Raw genomic sequence first — 20,976 nt, forward strand, 5'->3', positions numbered from 1 at the left:
TCGGTAACAATACAATATGCTTCTAGTGAGACATTCGGTGCTCGAACAATGGTACTGGTCTCACAAGTGATTGTTGCGAATCGAACGCACTCTTTCCGCAGATTGAACTGTCGCAGTTGCAGTTGCCTCACTAGTTAGGTCATTTGGCATGTGCTCACGTGAAAACGCGTGTATTTCGTCCTTTGCATCCACCAATCACGACCTGCTGGCGCCTAAACGCCCCGCAGCTACTTACAGGCAAATAACAGACGCCATCTCCAGTTTTGCTTCTGTTCTTTCTTCCCAATTCACTATTTGGATTATTAGACGAGAATCATGGTTGTCCAGTCGCGCCAGTACGGTGTTCTTCCCATCAATCATGTCTTTTGTGTCGCGATCACAGCTGATTGACTTCTCCATAGCGAACTTAATTCTGGACTTGATCGCAGGCTCTGGGGCCTCGATCATGATCAGTCTATGAAGCTACTTGGCTTGTATGATGAAGGAAGAGCGTAAGGAGCTTTGGAGCCATGGATCGTAATGTACTAATATTTAAACTAGCATCATGACCAGCTACCTTGGGATAAAGCAAGAGTTTGTGAATATCGTGACTTTAAATCGTTACATACCGCTAATGTTTTCAGAATTGAAGCACGCAAGAAAACAATCTTTGGGATTTTCTGGAAGGAAATCGATGGAGATAGAATGGCCACAGCTTTACTCACGTCGTTTTACGACGATGAATACGAAGAACTAGAAGCTCAAGCTGAAGAAGATCAGCAAAGGATGGATATGGACCCCACGCTTCAGCAACTCGAAAAACGGCTGGTCATTGTTGACGAGTATATTCATACAGAAATCATGTGTGGGTTGATGGCTGATTGTCTATAGAAAACTAAACTCTGTTGCCACTGCGTGCTCCGAACTAGAATTATGTCTCCCTTTGACATCGCTCATCCTTTCAAGACTGCCACGCGAGCTTCGCGATCAGATGTGTGTCACTAGCTCTCATAACTGCAGATTGACTATTGGAAGGCCTTTTATAGGAATTGGCAAGGTGCAATTATCGAGGAAACTCCGCTGACCGTTTTGTGCTCATAGCTACGATCTTCTTTGGGGTGATGAACATGCTGAACGTCTCGACGCGGCTCTTTCAACAATCCCTGATGCAGTCAAGATGTCTGAACAGCCCATCCTTGATTTGCCATGTCTTTCTGTACCACCGTTCGCTAATTCCGAATCTGTGGGCATCGAGTTTGCCTCTGAGGCTGCAACGAGGTACTTCAGGGCTATAACAACCGCTGAAATCGATTACCGGTGTGTTCGAGCCCACCTCCATCGTAACCGCTTCGGACCCATGTGTTTTCCCATCAAAGAGGTTATCAACAGCCTTACCATAAGTGTGCACGAAGATTCACCCTACGGGTTGGGGATTTCAAGACTTGCGAAAACGGCTCTGGAAGACAGTCTCGATAGCCTACTCATGCTCAAAAGCAATCGGCATTTAAAGGTTAAAATATATCTACCCTGGTGCATTCAGTACAAAAAGAACCTATTTGAGGTCCTCGAAACTATCAGACCCTTTTTTGCTAGGTTCCGAAACGCCAACATGGACGTCAGGGTACTAGGGTACGATTTCTTCAATCCAATGGACGATGACAGCGAATGGATCTTTTCAGAGCAGCTGAATTATTACTTTGATGGTACGCCGGAAGAATGGCTGGAGATGAAAACCAAAGAGGTCAAAGAGATAGCAGACGTGAAGCAAAGGAAAGCTTGCAAAGGCGTTCGTAACTCATGCTCGATTGGGAAATGGCGCTAATCAAGAAGGCAGATATTGCGGGCCATGCGGGTGAACCTTGGGTTCTTCAATAAAGAGAGTCGGCATAATGAAGCCACCGAGGCCACCTGATACTACGACAATCCTTACTAACCTGCGTTATATGTATGTCGATCGAGGGACTTTGTTCGGTGGCTGACTCATGCAATACCTGTGTTGCGGGAATTGGGTGCCAGAAGGAGGCGGACACTGTCGCATGTTCAGGCTTTGGCCACTTGGCAGGATTCCGGACTGATACTTAGTTGGGCTTCTCATATCGATATATTTTTATCATTTCAAATTCGTGAATATGCTTGCATAAGTTTGCACGGTGTGCTTCTCAGAAATATACTTTGGCCTTGAGAAGGAATAATATATATTAATGACCAGGAACAGTTTTCTGCTCCACGGTATCACGGGCCCAAATAAATATCCCGGCACCCGCAGGCCCTGGCTATGCACGGAAGAAAACTGCGGCAAAGCCTAGCTCTTAACAAAGATTGGCTATTTTCGTGGTGTTGACGACGGCCCCTAGTGGCACTGCTAAACCCGAGGCGGACGCATGTCTCCAGTTACGTCATAAGCAAGTCCGAGGCCGCGCGCACGCCTCCACTAGACCCCGTCTCCAACACAGTACAACAGGGTTTGATGTGTGCCCGAGCCGACAATGCGCCATAAGATAAGGCGTGTCTCGCGTGCTGTTGTACGCTGAATACATCTTCAACTTTCGTTTCTGCCTCGGAAGGCAGCCTTGACCATCCTGCAGCGGAAACCGGATGTGACCAGCGCAGAACCGGGCAAGCCTCACGGATATTAGTGGAGCTGCAACAATCCTGGCCTGACTGGAGCGCCTGATGCGAACGCTTTTTCAAGCAACACCAACCTCGACGATATGGCGCAACAATTCCTTGCCGACCGCAATGGCTGGCTGTCCTTTAGGAGCAGCACGCCGCTGCTCTACATTACCGCTGAAGATGCCGAGTTTGATGTCCAGACTATGAAGGCATGGCGCGACGAGGGCTTCGTCGTTGAATACATTCCCATGGGCAATGGCGGGAAGCAGTATGTGCAGACACTCCATAAGCTGGGCGAGAACATGAGTATCGGAGAGCGTTACGCTATCGTAGGTATACGACCCTTTCTTAGTCTTGCGCATTGGAAACGACCACTGCCTGCTAGTTGCAGCCCGAGAAAACATTCACTGACGGTAAACTCTCAGCTTTTGGAGACGCAGCTGCTGTGTGCTTAGACATCTTTTCGGAGCCCAGGGCCGCAACCTCGAAACTCTGTTCCCTCATCGCTTACTACCCGACTTCGATTCCCGACACACGACATCGCTTCACCTCCTCTTTCCGCGTCCTTGTACACCTCGCAGAGGGCGCATCCGGAAATGAGTGCACTGTGGGCGTGGTGCGCCGCCCAGAAGTCCTCGGCATCCAGGGCAAGCGGAAAACGGTGCAGAAGCGCGTCACACCTGGCATTGGCGTTGGAGGTTTGCAGGACAAAATTTTATATCCTTGCTTCACGTACGAAGGCGTGGACGCTGGATTTGCCGAACATGATCTGCCCGAATATGACGCCGTCGCTGATGCGCTGGCATGGAGCCGAAGTTTGAGCACAGTAAGAAAAGGCTTCAGTGCTGAAGTTGACTTGGAACGAGTATTGGAACAGAACGAAGAGCGTGCGTCCTTCCTTCGGCAACTTTCCCGTGGTAATGGTCTAACAAACAAACAGAAAAATTCCATGGCAAGGCAGTCGACAAACTCTTAGAAACATATACTCGGAGCCCTAGGCCCTCCATAAACTTTACCCCAACGATGACAGGCGGTATCGGCGTGTCCGACCTCAAACGCTTCTACCGGGATTACTTCCTGAGAAGCTGTCCGCCATCCCTCCACATGCGTCTCATCTCGCGTACTATAGGCGCCGACCGTATTGTCGACGAAATCTACTTCAACTTCAAGCACACCTGCCAGATGCCATGGATCCTACCGGGCGTCCCTCCCACAAACGAAAAAGTCGAAATTGTCGTTATTAGCATTGTTGGCTTCCGTGCCGGCAAGATCTGGAGCGAGAGGCTGTATTGGGATCAGGCTAGTGTGCTTTTCCAAGTTGGATTGCTAGATCCAGAGGAGGTCCCGAAGGAGTTCAAGGGCAAGGCCAAGAGCGGGGATGATGAAGATGGCGATGGAGGCCTTGAGATGCTGCCTGTTAGTGGAAGCGAGGCCGCGAGGAAGGTTATGGATATTGAAAGTGAGGAGTTCAATGATATGATTGATGATTGGTAGGCGTGCTAGAGGGTCATGGGAAGAAGAAGAGTGGAGATGTATCGAATCTTCTGTTCATATGTTCGTTTCTTTTGCTCTGCCATTGTCCTTACTCATTTTTAAACAACTTTGAAATGTATGGAATACCCCCTAGTATCTATTTCGGTTTTGGATCATTTCCTCAAGATATAAGGAAGCGTCAAGACCGTCAGGATATGTCACTGAGACATCGAAGAAACTCAACGTGCAGGCAAAGTAGCCAGTCATAAGTCCACTCTGCTAGTAGGTTGATCGACTATCAAATATTGGGCTCTTTTCTCATTTTGACTTGCTACATAAATTTCCAATCGAATTTGTTCTGCCACATACGACCATCGGCAAAATTGAGCACTGGATCCCGTTCGTTCTCCACACGTTAAGTCTTTGACCGGCGGACTAGTAGTTAGGTGGGTGACCACTAGCGAATCCCCGCTGTTGTATGTTTTTTGTTGTGATTGCATATTTTTTTTCTTTTTGGAGGTGGCTCAAAGGGGAAGGTATCGAAATCGGCGGCGTAGGGCTCGGTTCAAGACAGTGTTCGTGCGTGGCTTCCAGAGCACCTACGAGAACTTTACTATTGAACACGGATCAAACACTTATGTTTAGCCTAGAAAATCATTCAGATAAAAGTCCTAGTTACGAAATTCCCAATGTCTAAACGAATGTAATCTAACTGCGCCGTCTAAGTACAAAAGAAAACTATGAATAAATTCAACGGTGTGATGGTATATATACAAGCGCACACCAAGCCGTGCCGAAGCCGCCAAATCTGGCATTGTCAATCCAACCATCACACTCAGTTCCATGCGATGACTTCAGTAAAGTTCTTCTGCTCAAACCTTCCATCCGGCTTCTGCAGCTGCTTGGCCTCGGCATTAAAGCAAAGTTCCGTCACACTCGTGTCGCAAACAGGCACCGTCTCGCGAGTCTCCATGTTGCAATAGATACCTTCGAACAGAGAGACAAAGTCCGGACCACGCGAAGTGTCGCTGGCACAGAGTTCAGTCGCGTTGTGGCCAGGCTCGGAACTAATGACGAGTCTGTGGTCCACGATCGTAGGCTCATCGGCGACATCGCGTTTGAAGATGGATCCGCCTTCGGGCGTGTAGGCGCGGAAAGCTGGGTAGCGGCAGTAGTCGGCTGGGCGGGAGCCTTGGGTTTTCTTATTGGTGAAGTCGATCCAGTGGATCATTAGCATGCCGGCTTTGAAGTCGTTGGTATGGTCGTTGTCGATCCATGTACATTTGGGTTTGCTGTGTTGGTTAAAAAGTTAGTGGTCTGGTGACTTTACTGTTGTAGCTGATGAGTGGATGCTTACTAGCTGCCATCAACCTATGTTGCTCATTAGTACGCGGAAAGAAAGATAAAGTGGGATATTTGGTGGCAGAAGAGACTTACTGCGACGTTACCGTAGTACCAGTTCAAGCCGCAGAAGGCGCCCCAATCACCGATCCAACCGTATTTTGCGCCATCTACGAAGGTAGTAGTTGCATATGGGATACAGATTGCGTCGTTAGTGGCTTGGATCTGGACAAACATGGCTTGCTGGTTGTTAGATTGTTGGACGCCAAAGTCAGCGAAGCCGCCACTGCCAATGTAGCCGCCGCCTCGAGAACCAATAAGTTGTTGGTTCTCATTGTAAATACGGACTGCTTGGATGCTTCCGTCAGCACCGCTGAGATCGGGACCGTTCAGGGCTGCTGCAACGCGGACGTTGCAGGTATTTGGGTTGGGGTTTTGGAAAGAGGAAGCAAAGAAGCCAAAGACACCGAGGACGTTGGCTACTACACCGAGGACTTGGGCCATTGTTAATGAAGAGGTTTTGGTAAAGGATTGGTTGGTGGCTAGATGATAGTTGATGGTTGATGCTGTGGAATGAAGTGGCACTGTTGACCTTATATAGGTGTTGGACAAGAGCAATCGAGTCATCTACATACATCGGACTCTGAAGCTCTTGGACTCTGTCAATCTCACTTCTCGATATATTCTACATTAAGATCTTGTTAACAAAGTTCTGTTCTATGTTTACACTTTCATGGGTCGTCATGACAAACATGTGTGTCTGTTAATTTAACAGTCAGACTCTCCACATCCATAACACACCCAAGTCATCGTGAAAGCTATCATCCAGTAGATCAAGAAGCCACCAATACACGATGCTCACCTCGCTAGCCGATGTTGTCGTAAAAAGACCCTCTGAAGTCCTTCAGCCTCACAGTATGACACCGCCTTTACAAGTCACAAGTACCAAGTCAAAGTAAAGTTTGTTCTTGGCTACGTGTTAATAAGCATTCAGCTCTTGGTAGTGGTAGTGAAAATCATATCGATGTAAGACACCGGATCATGTAATCCAAGTCTTGGCCTTGGCTCTCGTAATACCCCTGTCTCTGCAACTTTGTCAGCATCAGGACCAGCTGATGCCATTTTAAGCAGTCCTTCGATCTCGTTACAACATATCTTGGCGATCGCCAGAGAAGACTGCTTGAAGGATGGTTTATGCGACTGAAAAAAAGAGTTATAGTCGTGCGCAGAACCGTTGACACTCGCGATATATTTGGCCTTTACATTGGTGTGCACTCTTCACCACTACTTTGTTCACAAAAGACCAACAGATTTGCGGAACCCAATATAAGTTTTGCTGCGTACACGGCGGTCACATTTACCAGTGCTCCCTAGGAGACGTACGTCGTTTCCATACAACTTAATGCAGGATTTTGACCGAGTGTGATACTTATCTTTCTACAGTGTACTCGAGATGTAAATGCCTGTTTTTCATTGTTTCGATTTGCAGAGATGTCGATATTGTGATAAACTTTCCGTGTTATTGAACTGACTGTGAAAGTTCGGGAAATTTTGTGTAAGGTTGAAAATGTAACTCGTGACGCAAGTGTGTAATGTGTCCACTGTTTTAATGACATATGTTATTCACTTATGGTATTTCTTCTCTACTCTATTAACTCTATGCTTCTTGATAGAATGACCAAATTTTATTGAAAAAAAGCCGATGATGGGTAAGTCTACAGTCGATAGCTCAGCCATCATCTTGTATGACGGTCTGATGTCCTTGGAAGTCAACATTTGTGTGATAGGTGAGATTTTAGTAACTATTATTTCCAACTTGCATACTAGATAATTAAACAACTCAAGCTCATTCTCAACTATGATGGGCATCATGTTGAAAGTTGATAATCGTTATTCATTACATTATTATACGAAAAGCCTGACTCAAGTAGAAGTCAGAGTTCCCTACTCACCTCAGAAACTGTGCGAAAGAGAAACAAAGCTACATCATTACCAATTGATATGACTGAATTGCGAGGTTTTGGTTGGAATGCGTATTTCATTGGCCAAATAAGCGATTGTGTTCTAAAATGTCATGCGGACACTGTTCCAGCAGCGTAGGTAGTAGGAAAGAAACTCAGTTTGGTCTATAACGGGTCTAGTTGATGAGAGCAAGCAGAAATTGCAAAATCCAATAAATAACCAAGAGAATGTAAAACTCATCCCAGAATTTCCAAAACAAGAGACCGAAAGATTGGGACAAACCATTCGAGTTCATTCACGTTGCGACGTTATACCAATTAGAGTTTCGGTGGTGATGGGGAAAGTGATCATGGACGCAGTGATGCGTTAGCGCCAGCGTCAGTATGCTCAGCTTCTTCACTGGTTTGGAGTTGATCTCGCGAGGTAGTTGGCTCTGTACCGTAGAAAGAGGAAGCACGGTTTATTGAATTGCGGGATAAGCGATTGTAAGCATGGCTCCTTGCAGCAATGCTTCGAACAGCACCTCCAGTTGCGGTTGAGTCGATGGATCTCCGGGCCTCGGCTCTGTTTCGCTGAATTTGTGACCAGTCGTGAACAACGTTATCGATGGAAAGAGGGCGGGGTGGGAATGATCTGCGATTTTCTCGGTGTAGGGTCTCGGCGAGGAGATGACGTGGTACAGAGGAGATGCTTGCACCGTCAACAAGGGTATCAGCTTCCGAAAGGTGCGTTTCACTCATGCTTAGCGGGCGACCGTTGAGTGTATGATCACTTGCTCTGCGAAAGTCGTTATCCTCAAAGGAGTGAACTCCGCCCCCTATAAATGCCAGGATGGAATGGCGTCGAGGGGATACGCCTTCTAGCCAATGTAGATATTCTCCGCGTTCAGTGACACCATCGGTATTGGCCATGCCAGGAGGAGCTACATGAGCCGCGACACCAGAGAAACGAGTTTTGAATTCGGTGAGTTGCTTACGACCCCATGAAATTCGCTTCTGGGGAGGCAAAGCTCGCAGGACCTGAGGGTCCAAGGTTTTCAGTGAAGCCAGTGCATCCGCAGCAGTGGTTGATGAGGTCCATACATCAAGTGCAGCTAAATCAAAGTTGGTGTCGACCTCCTCTGGTGATCCCATATGTTCCTCACGAAGGGATGGCGCTATTTCAATAGTAGTGGAAACGCTGATCGGTGCGCATGCCGGATCCTGATGATGGCTGTCGTACTTTGGGCTCTCCTTCCTCGAAAACCATTTACCAAGGTTGAAGGGGATATTTCGCGACTTGAAGAATCTCGTTCTGAATTTTTGCGTAATATTGGAAACTATTCGCCGGCTCTCGACTAAAGAGTTCTTATTATGCTTGTAGTCAGCGACACTGCGGACTGTTTTCTGCAAGGGATTGTCTTCAAAGGTTGTTGTAGGCATTCGGGAACTTCTGCCGGACCTGGAACGGATTGAAGTCTCCCGTGATGGACCGGCCGATGTCACTTCTGGAATGACTGTGAGGACAGGAGAGAGCATCGCGATTGGAGTAGAAGCCCGTATCATATGAATCAAAGTGGTACGAAACTCGGTTTCAATGGGATCTGGATCTAGACTCATGGTAGACAGAAGAGATAGCCGCGTAGCGTTGGCGTTTCCAGAAGACAACAATAAGCGCTTGCACCTTTTGCAGTAGACATCGCGAACCTGGGTAAAATCGTTCGCGATCCTGACGTGTACCCGGAGCGATTTGTGGTGATGATGGCAACTTGGGCAGACCCCACTGACTTCGAATGCCCAATTTCCATTGGGTAGTCTGAGTGCACTTCCAGTAGAAGAGTTTGTGTCCTGTCTAGTGAGTCCAGGCATATGAGGTATCGCGTCCGAAGAGCCAGTGTCATGAGTGGTGCCGACAGATGTATTTGCAGGAGACAGAGAGGTCATCGTTGGAGAACCAGGTCCAATGGACATGATGGCTAAGCGGTGTGTCCGCTTCCGTGACTATAATATCTAGAAGAGACCTTCGATGGATGCATGAGTTGATCCAGTAAGAAAGAATAGTAGTGAAATCCTGGATAGCCAACAACGAAGGGTCTTAGGTTGAGTTGAATGTACGTCTAGAAATAAGGCCAGTAAAAACAGAACGGGTAGTCCAAGGGTAGGGCGAGACGGTCAAATAGCTGCGGGAACTGGTTCGGTGGGTGTTCTGAAGAATTTAAGAAGTAGTTTGGCATACCCTGCTCCCACCACTATCGATGGCCTTGCCTACATTCAGGCGCGGGACGCCTCGAGGTGAATTGTTGGGGCTAAATGTGTGGCGCAGTCGCATGGGTAAGCTCCAGCTCGCGGAGATTGGCAGGGGCCGAAGCCACACATGACACAATGAGGAAATTCTGAACAAGGACAACTGGGTAACACTCTTGAATTTATGACCAAAAGAGATTCCTGGGATTGATTTTTGAGGCCAGAATGACAGGTTTGTCAAGTATGGCGTTGTAAGCAAAGTGCGATGGCAGGCCATGTCTTTCGGACAGAGAAGAGTGAGTTGGGGGCCATGAATTGAAGGTAGTACAAACTGCACCACCACCTGAGAGGCGCTTGTCGCGCGACAGCGGGATGTGGCTGGAGAGTGTCAGCCTGGCTATGCAGGCAGCAATATTGCCATGACGTGAATTCACTCACATGGCTAGTCTCGTGCCTTGTTTTACTGTTTTTTGTTGTAAGTTGAGATGGATCAAATGCTGGAAGCGCATTGCTAGGCAGCACCATTAAGTTCGTTTTGCACAGCCCACCACTGGACTGAACAAGCAGCAAAGCAAGAAAGAGCGGTGAGGTGACATTCTGGATGGAAGGCCACAAAAGAATATCGTTCAATTCATACCACCAGTACGATGTGGGAACAAATTTAAGTGGCTCTCAAAGTGTAGTCCAACACAAGGGCTTACATGCAATAACTGGAGAGCTGGTGTCGAAGGGGCTAGTACTGGAACAGGACTAGCTTGGCGCACGTGCCGCCGTCTTGGCTCCCACTCGCTTGCTGGTGAATTTGATGATTTTCGATAATCCACTCGACAGAGCATCGACAACACCACATCGACGTACGACAAGCCGCCATCATGTGTGAGTACACCCTGCTTGCTTGAAAGCCCCTTGCTCATTGCGACTTCTCTCGTGTGTCGAGCGAAAATCATTCCGCTCGCGCAGAGGGCAGGGTCGCAGTGGTAAAGGACCCGACACGCATAGTACAGACATGCTGACAATCGCACAGCGCTCGTCTCCGGAGAGAAGTCTAAGTATGTTAAGATACCATCCTGAGAGTTCACGCATCGTTCGTCGCTTCCGGCTTGCCGCAATGCCCGCTTCGATATCAGCTACCCGTTATGTCAATCCGCCTCCCTAGTCTAATGGCGTGCAAGAGCCAGTGAGAAGAGCAACGGTAGACGCTTGTGTGCAGGGCGTGTTCGATAGGATAATGAGGATCTGGCTGGAAGAGTTGGAAAAAATTGAGCATGCTAGTTGGACTGGACAGGCGGATTGCGATAGCTGGTGGCTGTGAGAATGGAATTGCGCACACGCATATAGGCGATGTCGATTTTGACTCGTTCTCGCACGGTTAGAGCAATGCTGACTTGCACAGCTTCCAATACATCATCCGTTTGTTGAACACGAACGTCGATGGCAAGCAGAAGGTCATGTACGCCTTGACCAAGATCACTGGTGTCGGTCGCCGTTACTCCAACTTGGTTTGCAAGAAGGCCGATGTCGATCTCACCAAGCGCGCCGGTGACCTCACCTCCGAAGAGCTTGAGCGCATCGTCACCATCATCCAGAACCCTCTCCAGTGTACGCAGCGGCCAATGTTATTTCCATTGCACTATCGCTGACACACACATAGACAAGATTCCTTCCTGGTTCCTCAACAGGCAGCGCGATATTGTCGATGGCAAGAACAGCCAGATCCTCGCCAACGGTGTTGCCTCCAAGCTTCGTGAAGATCTTGAGCGCCTGAAGAAGATTCGTGCTCACCGTGGTCTCCGTCACTACTGGGGCCTTCGTGTCCGTGGTCAGCACTCCAAGACCACCGGTCGCCGCGGCCGAACCGTCGGTGTCTCCAAGAAGAAGGGATAAATGTTTTCGCTTGCGCTGGGCAGCTGGGGCTGGGACATGCCTTTACGAAATGGGTGGTGCACTTACGGTGTTTATCAAACGGCTTTCATTGGCTTTCACGTTTACACTTCATGCGGCAATGCACGATATGGGGTGAAATGATGCGCCACGGTTAGGGTTGGCCGAATACAGCCTGTACCAAAATCACACATTCAAATTTCGACTTGTTCCAACGAATGAATTGACGTTTTCTACTACCGACAGGTTCAATGATTTTCTGCATCACGATGGTTGCTTTGCGGCGCTCGGCCCGCACCGTTGTTGACAAATGAAGACCATCGTCGGCAGTGCAGCCATACTATGTCCACCACGTCACACAACACTTATGCTTATCAAGTCCATCGTGGTGCATCGTTGTCCTCCGAGAATGGGTCTTTTTTAAAAATCAAGGAAGGAGTCGCGACAATGTGTTGCTCGTATCCGGACACGCTACTCCACTGTATGATGAAATCTGGTCGCAAGCTACTAATGAGACATCGACAGCATTGCAAACAGCATTACCGTAGCGGGTACACTTGAAACGAAGAAGCAGTAAGTCCTGGGCTCGTGATACACTTCTCGATCCCTGTACCTTGGTGTTCATCGATTCATGGCCATTGGAGGACTAACCGCCAAGTGTGGAGTGTGCTGTCTCCCATGCATGGTGCACCAACCCGTCGCAGCTCTCGGCTTACGCAGTGTCATGATATTCCACCCACTAACACCAACCCCTCCCCCGCCATGTACGCCTCGTCCGAAAAACGGTCCTCTGAAGCACTGCAGCCTCGTCTGGTTACAAACGTCGTGGCGTGGTCACAGATTCGCGGTGCAGGGCCAGCGAGCCGGGTGGGTGCATGCACGAGGGAACTATGATGAATATAAGCCTTAGTGAGGGATGGGTAGACTATGTTTATACTTTATATATCTGTGGCCCTTTCAATTCTTTGTTTTTTCCATGGTTGCCACATAGACGGATTTTCGCGCCCTAGCCGCTACAATATGGCGACTGTTGCCGTTGCACCGCAGACCCCCTCCTCCCCGAAAGTGCGAATACGATCTCAGTCATTCGACTCGCCATTTCTCCGCATCAGCGTCACGCCCGTCGAAGAATCGTCGTTTTCAAAGTCGACCGGGGCACTGGAGACACTGGCAGGTTACGATGACATGGAGGAGAGCGTTGCAGCGGGAGTGTTCAGGTCTGCGAGTACGCTGCCTCTACTGAAGACCAAAATGAGCGACGAGTCGATGCTGTCAGAAGCATTGAGTGCCAGCTCTTCGTCCGTTACCACATCTCCGACCAGCACGGAGAGCAGCATGGAATCTGACGACGAAGACGACGAGTCAATTGCATCAGACGAAGAAGAAGAAGACGACGAAGAACATCGAGAACAGCACCATCATTACCAGCACCAACGACCTCATCCTTTGACATTTGCTCAGAGCACCACTACAAACAACACTACCTCGAAGGACAAGGACAAGGACACGACGCCGAGCCCACTGTCCCCCTTTCTGTACCAAGATACCAGCTGTCCCATGTACTCACCATGGCTCGTCTGCGCGGTCCTCGACATGCACGACGTGCACCGGTTGGACTGGACGTCAATTGCGGACCCGATTGAACGGGTGTGGGGCGTACGGACTAGCAGCGCCGATGTACTCGGTATCTTGAGTGACAACGGGCGGGTGATGCGGCGACGCTGGTGGGACTGAGCTGAACTAGCTTGGTATACTTGTCCTCTTCCTTTTTTTATCCTTCTTCTTTCCTTGTTGTTTACGTCACTGATTGCCACGTCTTGGTTCTCTTTCATTTGTCATGATTTACGGTTGCATGGTTTGGGTTATGAACTTTCCTTTCACTCTTTTATTGTCTCTTTTGTTGATGGGTTTGCCCCGGGTTGGGAATGGTAATTACGACGTTATGACACATTGTGATACATATGCAGAATTGAAGTGAGAGAGATTAAAAAGGTTAGGGGGAGGGGAAGAGGGGGGGGGTATGAAGGGGGATTGTTGGATTAAGTTTGCAGATTGTGGAGTTGGATTCAGGGATAGCATTTATGGAGTTTTTTTGTAACAAGAATATTAAGTATCCAATTTTTCAACTTGATGATTTTCATCTGTCCACTTCACCTTGAATACATGAGATAATTTGGGGAAATAGATGGAGAGAATATTCACTCTCAGCCCCCACACTGTCTGTCTGCGTGGGGGATGACGAGCTGAGTAGCATGCGGGATAGAGGGGGTGAGGAACAGTTGTCCCACGGCGAGTGGTTTCTTGGCCATATGCAATCAATCCTAGTTGCGGGTATTACTGCATTAGTTCGGGATGAGAGAGTGGTCAAACGGAGACCCGTCCGTTGTACGGAATGTACCAATCGTGGGGGCACATGGCGTTATGCAAGAATGGAGCAATGCAGAAAACATGTGATAGAGCAAATGTATGTATATTGGATTGCGCTGAGATGGTAGATTTAACCAATGACTGAATTCCAGTCGTCCAAGCCATCGTTTTCCCATCATGCAAACTTTCGATACACAAGGGCTAGAACGGCATGTGAAAGAGTCACGTGCGCACAGCGCGGTGCTTACCGCTGTGTCGCAAAGGCCCGAGTGCGGCAGAACCGTGCACGGAAGCTGTGTATGGTTCGGGGTATGTGCTCGCATGACTATGTTGCAGAGTGAGGCAAGCAAAGGAGCGGTGGAGTATGTTTGCCATGTTGCCCTTGCAGACCGTATAAGTCCATGCATTTTTACTCCAGAGGCACCACGCGAAAGGGCCCACCGTCCCTTACGCAGGCTATTTCCTCTTCTGGCAGTGGAATACCAGCACGTGAGAGCGAGAGCAACACGCGACGCGTGCCGAAAAGACGTGTCTCCACTCACTCGATCAATCATCAGCGCCAACCGCCATTTCGAGCACTTCAACGTTGCCCCTTCCTTTTGTCTGGCCCTCGATCAGCTCGTTAAGACCCTTGAACGCACCGGGCTCGATGAGGCCCACCGCTTCCCACTCTGCGCCTACGGTATCTTGGCTCTCAACCTTTTCCATGAGGCCGAGTATGGCATCCTTGACGGTACCTACTGTGCCCTTGTCTTCGGCACCCGCTTGGGCCTTTGGCGCAGTCTTGATGCTCTGTTTAAGGACAGAAGTTGGACACGTAATGCGCAGCTTCATTTGTATGCGAGCGACGGGTATTGGCTGATGAGCGATGAGCGCCTTCATGGCAAACAGGGCTTGCGATTTGGCCGACTTGTTGGTGACGACGCCAGTCCACTTTGGTAGCTCCTTCGCTTTTGCCTTTTCGTCACCATCTTCCTTGGCCTCGCCCTTTTCCTTTTCACTCTGCTGCGACGCTGCAGCAGAACTCAGCTGATCCAGCGCCTTCTCAATCATGCCTGTTGTGTACACGCGCTTCGTCTTGGGATCCACCAGCTTTCCGGATACGATGTCGATGACCTCATTCTTGGTCCTCTCGAGCTCGGCATTGCGCTCCTTCTCGCCTACCTGCAGCTCGCCGTGATCGAGTATATCTATGATGATTTCCTCGAGCGACTTCTTGGGAAAGGCTTTTTCGAGATCGGTCTTGGGGGCGACTTGACCCTTGGAGACGTTGAGGAAGACGTTTTCGATTTGCAAGACATTGGAAAGATCCTTTTCGACCTTGTTGCGCCACTCGAGGACTTTGTTCTTGTAGCATGCGATTTCGAAGCGCTTCTTGCCTGCGGCGTGTAAGTGGAATGCAGAATAAGAATAGGCAGAGGGCTTGGCGGGGTCTTCGCACCCTTCTTCATGCGCACCAGCGACACGTTGGTCAGCTTGATCTGGTTCGACGGTTTGATGATGCCGACAGGCATGTTGGCGATCTATGGGGGCTCTGTGGGGGGTAGGTGTGGTCGAGGTGCCGGTGCCGGGCGCGCGGTATAAAAGTTGGATGGCATTTTTGGTGGGGGCATCGCCCTCAGCGGATGACATAGCACCAGCCGGTTCACTCAGAATGATTCAAAGGGCGCTAGGCCAGATCGGGCACATGCAGGTCCCGCGGTACTCTGCTGCACTTGGCCGCCTAGTCGAGCTCTCTAGCTGCTCCGGCTGCCAGGCGCAGGCACTCGGCAGAGAACGCGCCCCCCAACATCGGCAGCAGAACAGACGGTGACGGTCGTGTTCCTGACGTGTCTGCCAGGGCCGTCTATCGTCCCGTTCTCATAGATGGGCCGGTCAGCTATCGTGAAACGCTAAGCCCATGTGATGCTCGAGCTTGGACGCGCCAGCCTCTCTGATAAGCTTCGGGGGTGCGCGTCATGCTCCGTTGCCTGGACAAGGGCTCCTCCGCACGAGCTATCCCACACCTCCTCCATCTCACCTCCTCCTTCTTAACCCTCCCTCACCCTCTCTCCCTCCACATTCCATCCCCCTCTCCCCCAATCCATCATCAGCTGCTTCTTCCATCACGGGTAGAAGCTCTTCCTGTTCTTCAATCACATATAGCTACGGCTCTGGAAGCTTAGCATACCCGCCACCATGAAGGTAGCCACCTCGGCGCTGCTCGTTGGAGCGGCCGCTGCTGTTGCGCCCCAGCAGCAGCAGGTCCTCAAGTTCCCCAGCTCCTTCAGCGAGCTCAAGGAATCTACCTGGGCCAAGGGCATGCACAACCTCGAGGACAGCCTCAAGTCGCTCACCGGCGAGGCGCGCGCCATCTGGGACGAGGTCGCCATGATGTTCCCTGAGAGCTTCGAGAAGGCCGCCTTCTTCTCCCAGCCCAAGCCACACACCCGCAAGCCTGACAGCGAGTGGGATCACATCATCAAGGGCGCCGACATCCAGAGCGTCTGGGTTGAGAACAAGGACGGCGAGAAGGAGCGCGAGATCGATGGCAAGCTCGAGCAGTACAGCTTGAGGGCCAAGAAGGTCGACCCCAGCGTTCTCGGCGTCGACAAGGTCAAGCAGTACTCTGGCTACCTCGACGATGAGGAGGAGGACAAGCACCTGTTCTACTGTGAGTACCCCAATGAACACCCGCCATCGCCACTCCGTGTATCTAATGCATTGCAGGGTTCTTTGAGTCGCGCAATGACCCCAAGAACGACCCTGTTGTCCTCTGGCTCAATGGCGGACCCGGCTGCTCCTCGCTGACCGGTCTGTTCATGGAGCTCGGTCCCGCGTCCATCACCAAGGACCAGAAGATCCAGAACAACCCATACTCATGGAACAGCAATGCTTCCGTCATCTTCCTCGACCAGCCCGTCAACGTCGGATACTCATACTCGAGCGGCTCAGTTAGCAACACTGTTGCTGCTGGCAAGGACATCTACGCCCTGCTCACCCTCTTCTTCAAGCAATTCCCCGAGTACTCGCACCAGAGCTTCCACATCTCTGGTGAGTCTTACGCTGGTCACTACATCCCCGTCTTTGCCTCCGAGATCCTTTCCCACAAGAAGCGCAACATCAACCTTCAGTCCGTTCTCATCGGTAACGGTCTGACCGATGGTCTTACTCAGTACGAGTACTACCGTCCCATGGCCTGCGGTGAGGGTGGCTGGCCTGCCGTCCTTGACGAGTCTCAGTGCCAGGCTATGGACAACGCCTACCCCCGTTGCGCCAGCCTCATTGAGAATTGCTATAACTCTGAGTCTGTCTGGTCCTGTGTTCCCGCCTCCATCTACTGCAACAACGCCATGATTGGTCCTTACCAGCGCACTGGCCAGAACGTCTATGACGTTCGCAAGCCATGTGGCAGCAACTCTCTCTGCTATGACGAGCTTGACTGGATTCAGGGATACCTCAACAAGAAGGAGGTCATGAAGGCTGTCGGTGCCGAGGTCTCTGGCTACGAATCTTGCAACTTCGACATTAACCGCAACTTCTTGCTTCAGGGTGACTGGATGAAGCCCTTCCACCGCGTTGTTCCTGGTATCCTCGCCGAGATCCCCGTCCTCATCTACGCCGGTGATGCTGACTACATCTGCAACTGGCTCGGTAACAAGGCCTGGACTGAGGCTCTTGAGTGGCCCGGTGCTAAGGACTACAACAAGGCCGAGATGAAGGACTTCAAGATTGACGGTGATGGCAAGACTGTTGGCCAGGTCAAGTCCAGCGGTAACTTCACCTTCTTGAAGCTTCATGCTGGTGGCCACATGGTCCCGTACGACCAGCCCGAGGCTTCTCTCGAGATGCTCAACAGGTGGTTGGGCGGTGAGTTCTGGAAGTCATCATAAGTGCTTCCACACGAGACAGGATTAGGATGAAATTGTTATGATTGGATGTGGATATATGGCGAGTGGAATAGTTCCCAATTTGCTTGTCGTTGTATTATACGAATTTGCATTTCGTAGTCATGTCCTTAATAAATGAAAGAAATAATCCAATTATGTGCCACTCTAATCATAAGTGTACACCATGCAGCTAAGTTCATGTAGTACCCAGCAATGAAAACATGCTGCGTTATGGTCCATCGCTACTGTCGGCATAATGCAGTGCACGGTCCTTGGTCGCAAACAAGCTCAACTCCACTACTATGCACTTCGCATACTATCGTCCCTACTCTTTCTACATCCTATCTGTGACCACCCCTCAAATATTACGGTTCCCTGGTATCAATGCTGCTGTTCTCTCCAGTGTCTCAATCTTGATATTTGTATTTCGACTTCATCTGAAGCCATGTACTGAACCGCATTACTTATACCAAGCCCCTGTAGGACTTGACGATACGACCTCATCCAATGCTGCCCCGCACGGTTTGCAATCGCCGGGAAATCATCTCTATGTATGGAGGCGGCTTATGTCTAGAAATATAAGAGCTGTCGGAACTAACTAATTATCCCCCTGTCTACGTGCAGTACCCCCCACCTCTGAGAGGGGGACGGCTCGGCTCAAGTCAAGGGATCGCAGCGACTGAGTGGATGGTGGCGTTTTTCGGGCGCTTATTAGCCATAGAAGACTGCAACAGAAAACCTCAGCTGGACACATACCGACAAAAAAAAGTTAGACCCACGGCTGCCTCGTCAATTCAGGTCCAGCCACATCTTGGCGACGGCACATGATGAATTAAATAATGGACTTTGTTTCCTCTGCTTTAAACCCACTGGATATTGAGAGATGACTTTCTAATAACGAAGAACGTAAGCATTGTTTTATCTGTATCTCAAAGCCAATTTTGCACATAACTCGAATGGACATTGAATCGCTTCCCGCCTCAAGCGGCGACCAAGTCAGCTATCCGAGTCGAATTCGCCAGTGGATAGAAGTGTGCAACTCATCACATGGCGATATCTGCATCCCAAAGCCAATATCACAACAACCTCAAAACGACGTTCCTCAATGGCTCATCGACACCCACGACCAGTGCATCGTGCCAGGAACCTCCGCGGATCATTACTTGGCTCTAAGCTATACCTGGCCAGAAACCCGCGACTCTTCTACCCCGGCACCGCGCAGTTTACTCCTTGACGCCGCGAGCATAGTAGACCTCCAAACGCCTGGATGCTTTTCCAGCTCTGCTATTGCAGAGATCCTACCGGGGGTGATCAGACATGCTATGAGCGTAACAGCTGCATTAGGTGAACGATATCTCTGGGTCGACCGGCTTTGCATTGTGCAAAACGATGCAGGGACGCTCGATCAAGTCACAAGGATGGACAAGATATACGCAGGAGCGTATCTCACCATCATTGCTGCAGCACCGGATGCCATGTACCAAAGTGATCAATTGTTAGAATGGCCTCGCTTCGACATGTTTTTGAAACGTTCAAAGACTTCTGTACTCAACAGAGATCAAGTCGTCCGTACCATGGACTATCGATATCAGGCTTTGAGAGAATCTCGGTGGGCGACAAGAGGATGGACGTTCCAAGAGCAAATACTCTGTAAAAGGGCCGTTGTATTTACTGAGAAAGGAATCTTTTGGGATTGCCAGTGTTGCATGTGGGACGGCGCGGATCTCGAACCAGGCCAGGACTATGAAACCATCTCCTCTTCCACGGACATGGGCAAACGATTTGCGACCCGGTGGTGGCCTGATTTCAGCTTCTACGTCGATCTGATCTGTCCGTACAATGGCCGGGAGTTTTCTTATCCCCAAGATGCACTATTGGGCTTTTCGGGTGTCTTGAGCGCATTGTCGCGGTCGTTCCCTGGGAAATTTATATCGGGCATACCGAGCATATTTCTCGACCATGTTCTGCTATGGCAGCCATTTGAGATTGCACAGCGGCGCGTAGATCGAGGCAGTCCGTCAAGCACATCTAAAGGCGTATCCAGCCTTCCATCATGGGCATGGTGCGGATGGCAGTGTTTCATTGATCCAACGAGTCTTTGCTCTGGCCTAGCCTACATGAACGACGATAAAATGCGAAAACGAGCCGGCAGCTGGCAAACACAAAACTTGATAGAGTGGTATGCGTCTAATGATCTAGCACAGTCGGAACTGATGTCGGAGCTGCCCACATTTAATGAGTATGCCAAGCTATCAAGTTCCCCTGACACGCTTCCAAATGAGTGGCAATCCCACGAAGAACCTAGTACGGAAGCTCAGAGTTTTAGCCATGCAACAGATCGAAAGCTGCTTTTCAGACATCCAATCCCGCTCTCTCTCGATGCCTCGCGGCAACCCGAACTCTGCACAACATCCTACCTAACCTTCAAAACCAACTCAGCCCTATTCCTCCCCGCAACCATACTCAGGGCCCGCAATTACACCAGTGCGGTAAGTTGGGGGGAAGCTAAAGTCTCCGTCTTCGAAGACCGCATGTTTGCCCTCGGCCCCCGCGAAAAAAAAGCACCCCCCGTCATTGTCCTCCAACAACCAAACGGCATGTTTGCCGGCCTCCTCCGCCACATGAATCTCGACAGCATGAACCCCAACCTCCCCGTCGAACTCATTGCCATATCAACCGGCAGCGCAAACGCCACAGACCTCGAAAGCACATACGAATGGCACGTCTTCGCCTACCGAGACCTCTACTACTTCCACGGCAATAACTGTAACATCACAGAGTTTGCCTCGCCACTCCTCACCATGCGGCAGAGACGCGCACTGCTGTTCGACACGTCCATGGCGTTTAGCGAGGAATCAGCAAAAGACAATGAAAACAGTGCTCTCATCCCGGAACTCAGTGCTATAGAAGATGAAATTGACAATCAGGTACGTGTGGAAATGGAGAAGAATGAGCGGAAGCTACTAGAGCTTAATGCGACGCAACAACATCGGATGAATTATGAGCAGAGGGTTTGGTTTCATTTTCAGAAGAAGGTGCTTGAAGAGCGGAGGCAGAGGAAGGGTGTGGCAGAAGAGAGTGTCGGTGGTGCGGTGTGTCAGTTCTACAATGTGCTTTGGATTCAGCGTAAGGAGGGGGTCGCGTATAGAGTGGCGTGTGGGTGGGTGCCGAAGCATGTATGGGAGGCGCACTCCAAGGGGCCTGTGAAGGTTGTATTGGGTTGAGTGCTTTGTAGAATGTAAACGGAGAGAATAATACACTACTGAATC

General features: G+C 50.1%; 10 protein-coding genes across 10 annotated transcripts; 7 read left to right on the forward strand and 3 right to left on the reverse strand.

Annotated features, from left to right (window-relative positions):
• Positions 1-684: 684 nt before the first annotated feature.
• On the forward strand, positions 685-1,891 carry COCMIDRAFT_95424 (uncharacterized protein; the record flags this gene model as incomplete). Its single annotated transcript, XM_007689804.1, has 4 exons — positions 685-821; positions 871-972; positions 1,081-1,765; positions 1,814-1,891. 4 exons carry the CDS (start codon positions 685-687, stop codon positions 1,889-1,891), a joined length of 1,002 nt encoding a protein of 333 aa, XP_007687994.1.
• A 799-nt stretch (positions 1,892-2,690) lies between these two features.
• On the forward strand, positions 2,691-4,086 carry COCMIDRAFT_95332 (uncharacterized protein; the record flags this gene model as incomplete). The annotated part of the gene is made up of 3 exons (XM_007689805.1): positions 2,691-2,925; positions 3,018-3,479; positions 3,533-4,086. 3 exons carry the CDS (start codon positions 2,691-2,693, stop codon positions 4,084-4,086), a joined length of 1,251 nt encoding a protein of 416 aa, XP_007687995.1.
• An 814-nt stretch (positions 4,087-4,900) lies between these two features.
• On the reverse strand, positions 4,901-5,910 carry COCMIDRAFT_5300 (uncharacterized protein; the record flags this gene model as incomplete). Its single annotated transcript, XM_007689772.1, has 3 exons — positions 4,901-5,357; positions 5,423-5,436; positions 5,503-5,910. The coding sequence occupies 3 exons, from the start codon at positions 5,908-5,910 to the stop codon at positions 4,901-4,903; spliced, it is 879 nt and encodes a 292-aa protein (XP_007687962.1).
• Positions 5,911-7,715: 1,805 nt separating this feature from the next.
• Positions 7,716-9,317, reverse strand: COCMIDRAFT_95393 (uncharacterized protein; the record flags this gene model as incomplete). The annotated part of the gene is made up of 2 exons (XM_007689806.1): positions 7,716-8,011; positions 8,066-9,317. The coding sequence occupies 2 exons, from the start codon at positions 9,315-9,317 to the stop codon at positions 7,716-7,718; spliced, it is 1,548 nt and encodes a 515-aa protein (XP_007687996.1).
• A 257-nt stretch (positions 9,318-9,574) lies between these two features.
• Positions 9,575-9,724, forward strand: COCMIDRAFT_95402 (uncharacterized protein; the record flags this gene model as incomplete). The annotated part of the gene is made up of 1 exon (XM_007689807.1): positions 9,575-9,724. A coding segment is annotated over one exon (150 nt), but the record flags the coding sequence as incomplete, so codon positions are not given.
• A 738-nt stretch (positions 9,725-10,462) lies between these two features.
• On the forward strand, positions 10,463-11,474 carry COCMIDRAFT_36772 (uncharacterized protein; the record flags this gene model as incomplete). The annotated part of the gene is made up of 4 exons (XM_007689786.1): positions 10,463-10,466; positions 10,615-10,639; positions 10,984-11,189; positions 11,242-11,474. The coding sequence occupies 4 exons, from the start codon at positions 10,463-10,465 to the stop codon at positions 11,472-11,474; spliced, it is 468 nt and encodes a 155-aa protein (XP_007687976.1).
• Positions 11,475-12,491: 1,017 nt separating this feature from the next.
• On the forward strand, positions 12,492-13,205 carry COCMIDRAFT_26322 (uncharacterized protein; the record flags this gene model as incomplete). Its single annotated transcript, XM_007689779.1, has 1 exon — positions 12,492-13,205. One exon carries the CDS (start codon positions 12,492-12,494, stop codon positions 13,203-13,205), a length of 714 nt encoding a protein of 237 aa, XP_007687969.1.
• A 1,179-nt stretch (positions 13,206-14,384) lies between these two features.
• On the reverse strand, positions 14,385-15,352 carry COCMIDRAFT_36774 (uncharacterized protein; the record flags this gene model as incomplete). The annotated part of the gene is made up of 2 exons (XM_007689787.1): positions 14,385-15,217; positions 15,280-15,352. The coding sequence occupies 2 exons, from the start codon at positions 15,350-15,352 to the stop codon at positions 14,385-14,387; spliced, it is 906 nt and encodes a 301-aa protein (XP_007687977.1).
• A 664-nt stretch (positions 15,353-16,016) lies between these two features.
• COCMIDRAFT_5305 (uncharacterized protein) lies at positions 16,017-17,710 on the forward strand (the record flags this gene model as incomplete). The annotated part of the gene is made up of 2 exons (XM_007689773.1): positions 16,017-16,491; positions 16,548-17,710. 2 exons carry the CDS (start codon positions 16,017-16,019, stop codon positions 17,708-17,710), a joined length of 1,638 nt encoding a protein of 545 aa, XP_007687963.1.
• A 953-nt stretch (positions 17,711-18,663) lies between these two features.
• Positions 18,664-20,931, forward strand: COCMIDRAFT_95381 (uncharacterized protein; the record flags this gene model as incomplete). Its single annotated transcript, XM_007689808.1, has 1 exon — positions 18,664-20,931. One exon carries the CDS (start codon positions 18,664-18,666, stop codon positions 20,929-20,931), a length of 2,268 nt encoding a protein of 755 aa, XP_007687998.1.
• Between the last annotated feature and the right edge of the window lie 45 nt (positions 20,932-20,976).

The sequence above is a fragment of the Bipolaris oryzae genome (assembly GCF_000523455.1).
Source record: "Bipolaris oryzae ATCC 44560 unplaced genomic scaffold scaffold_65, whole genome shotgun sequence".
In the NCBI taxonomy this organism is placed as follows: Eukaryota; Fungi; Ascomycota; class Dothideomycetes; order Pleosporales; family Pleosporaceae; genus Bipolaris; species Bipolaris oryzae.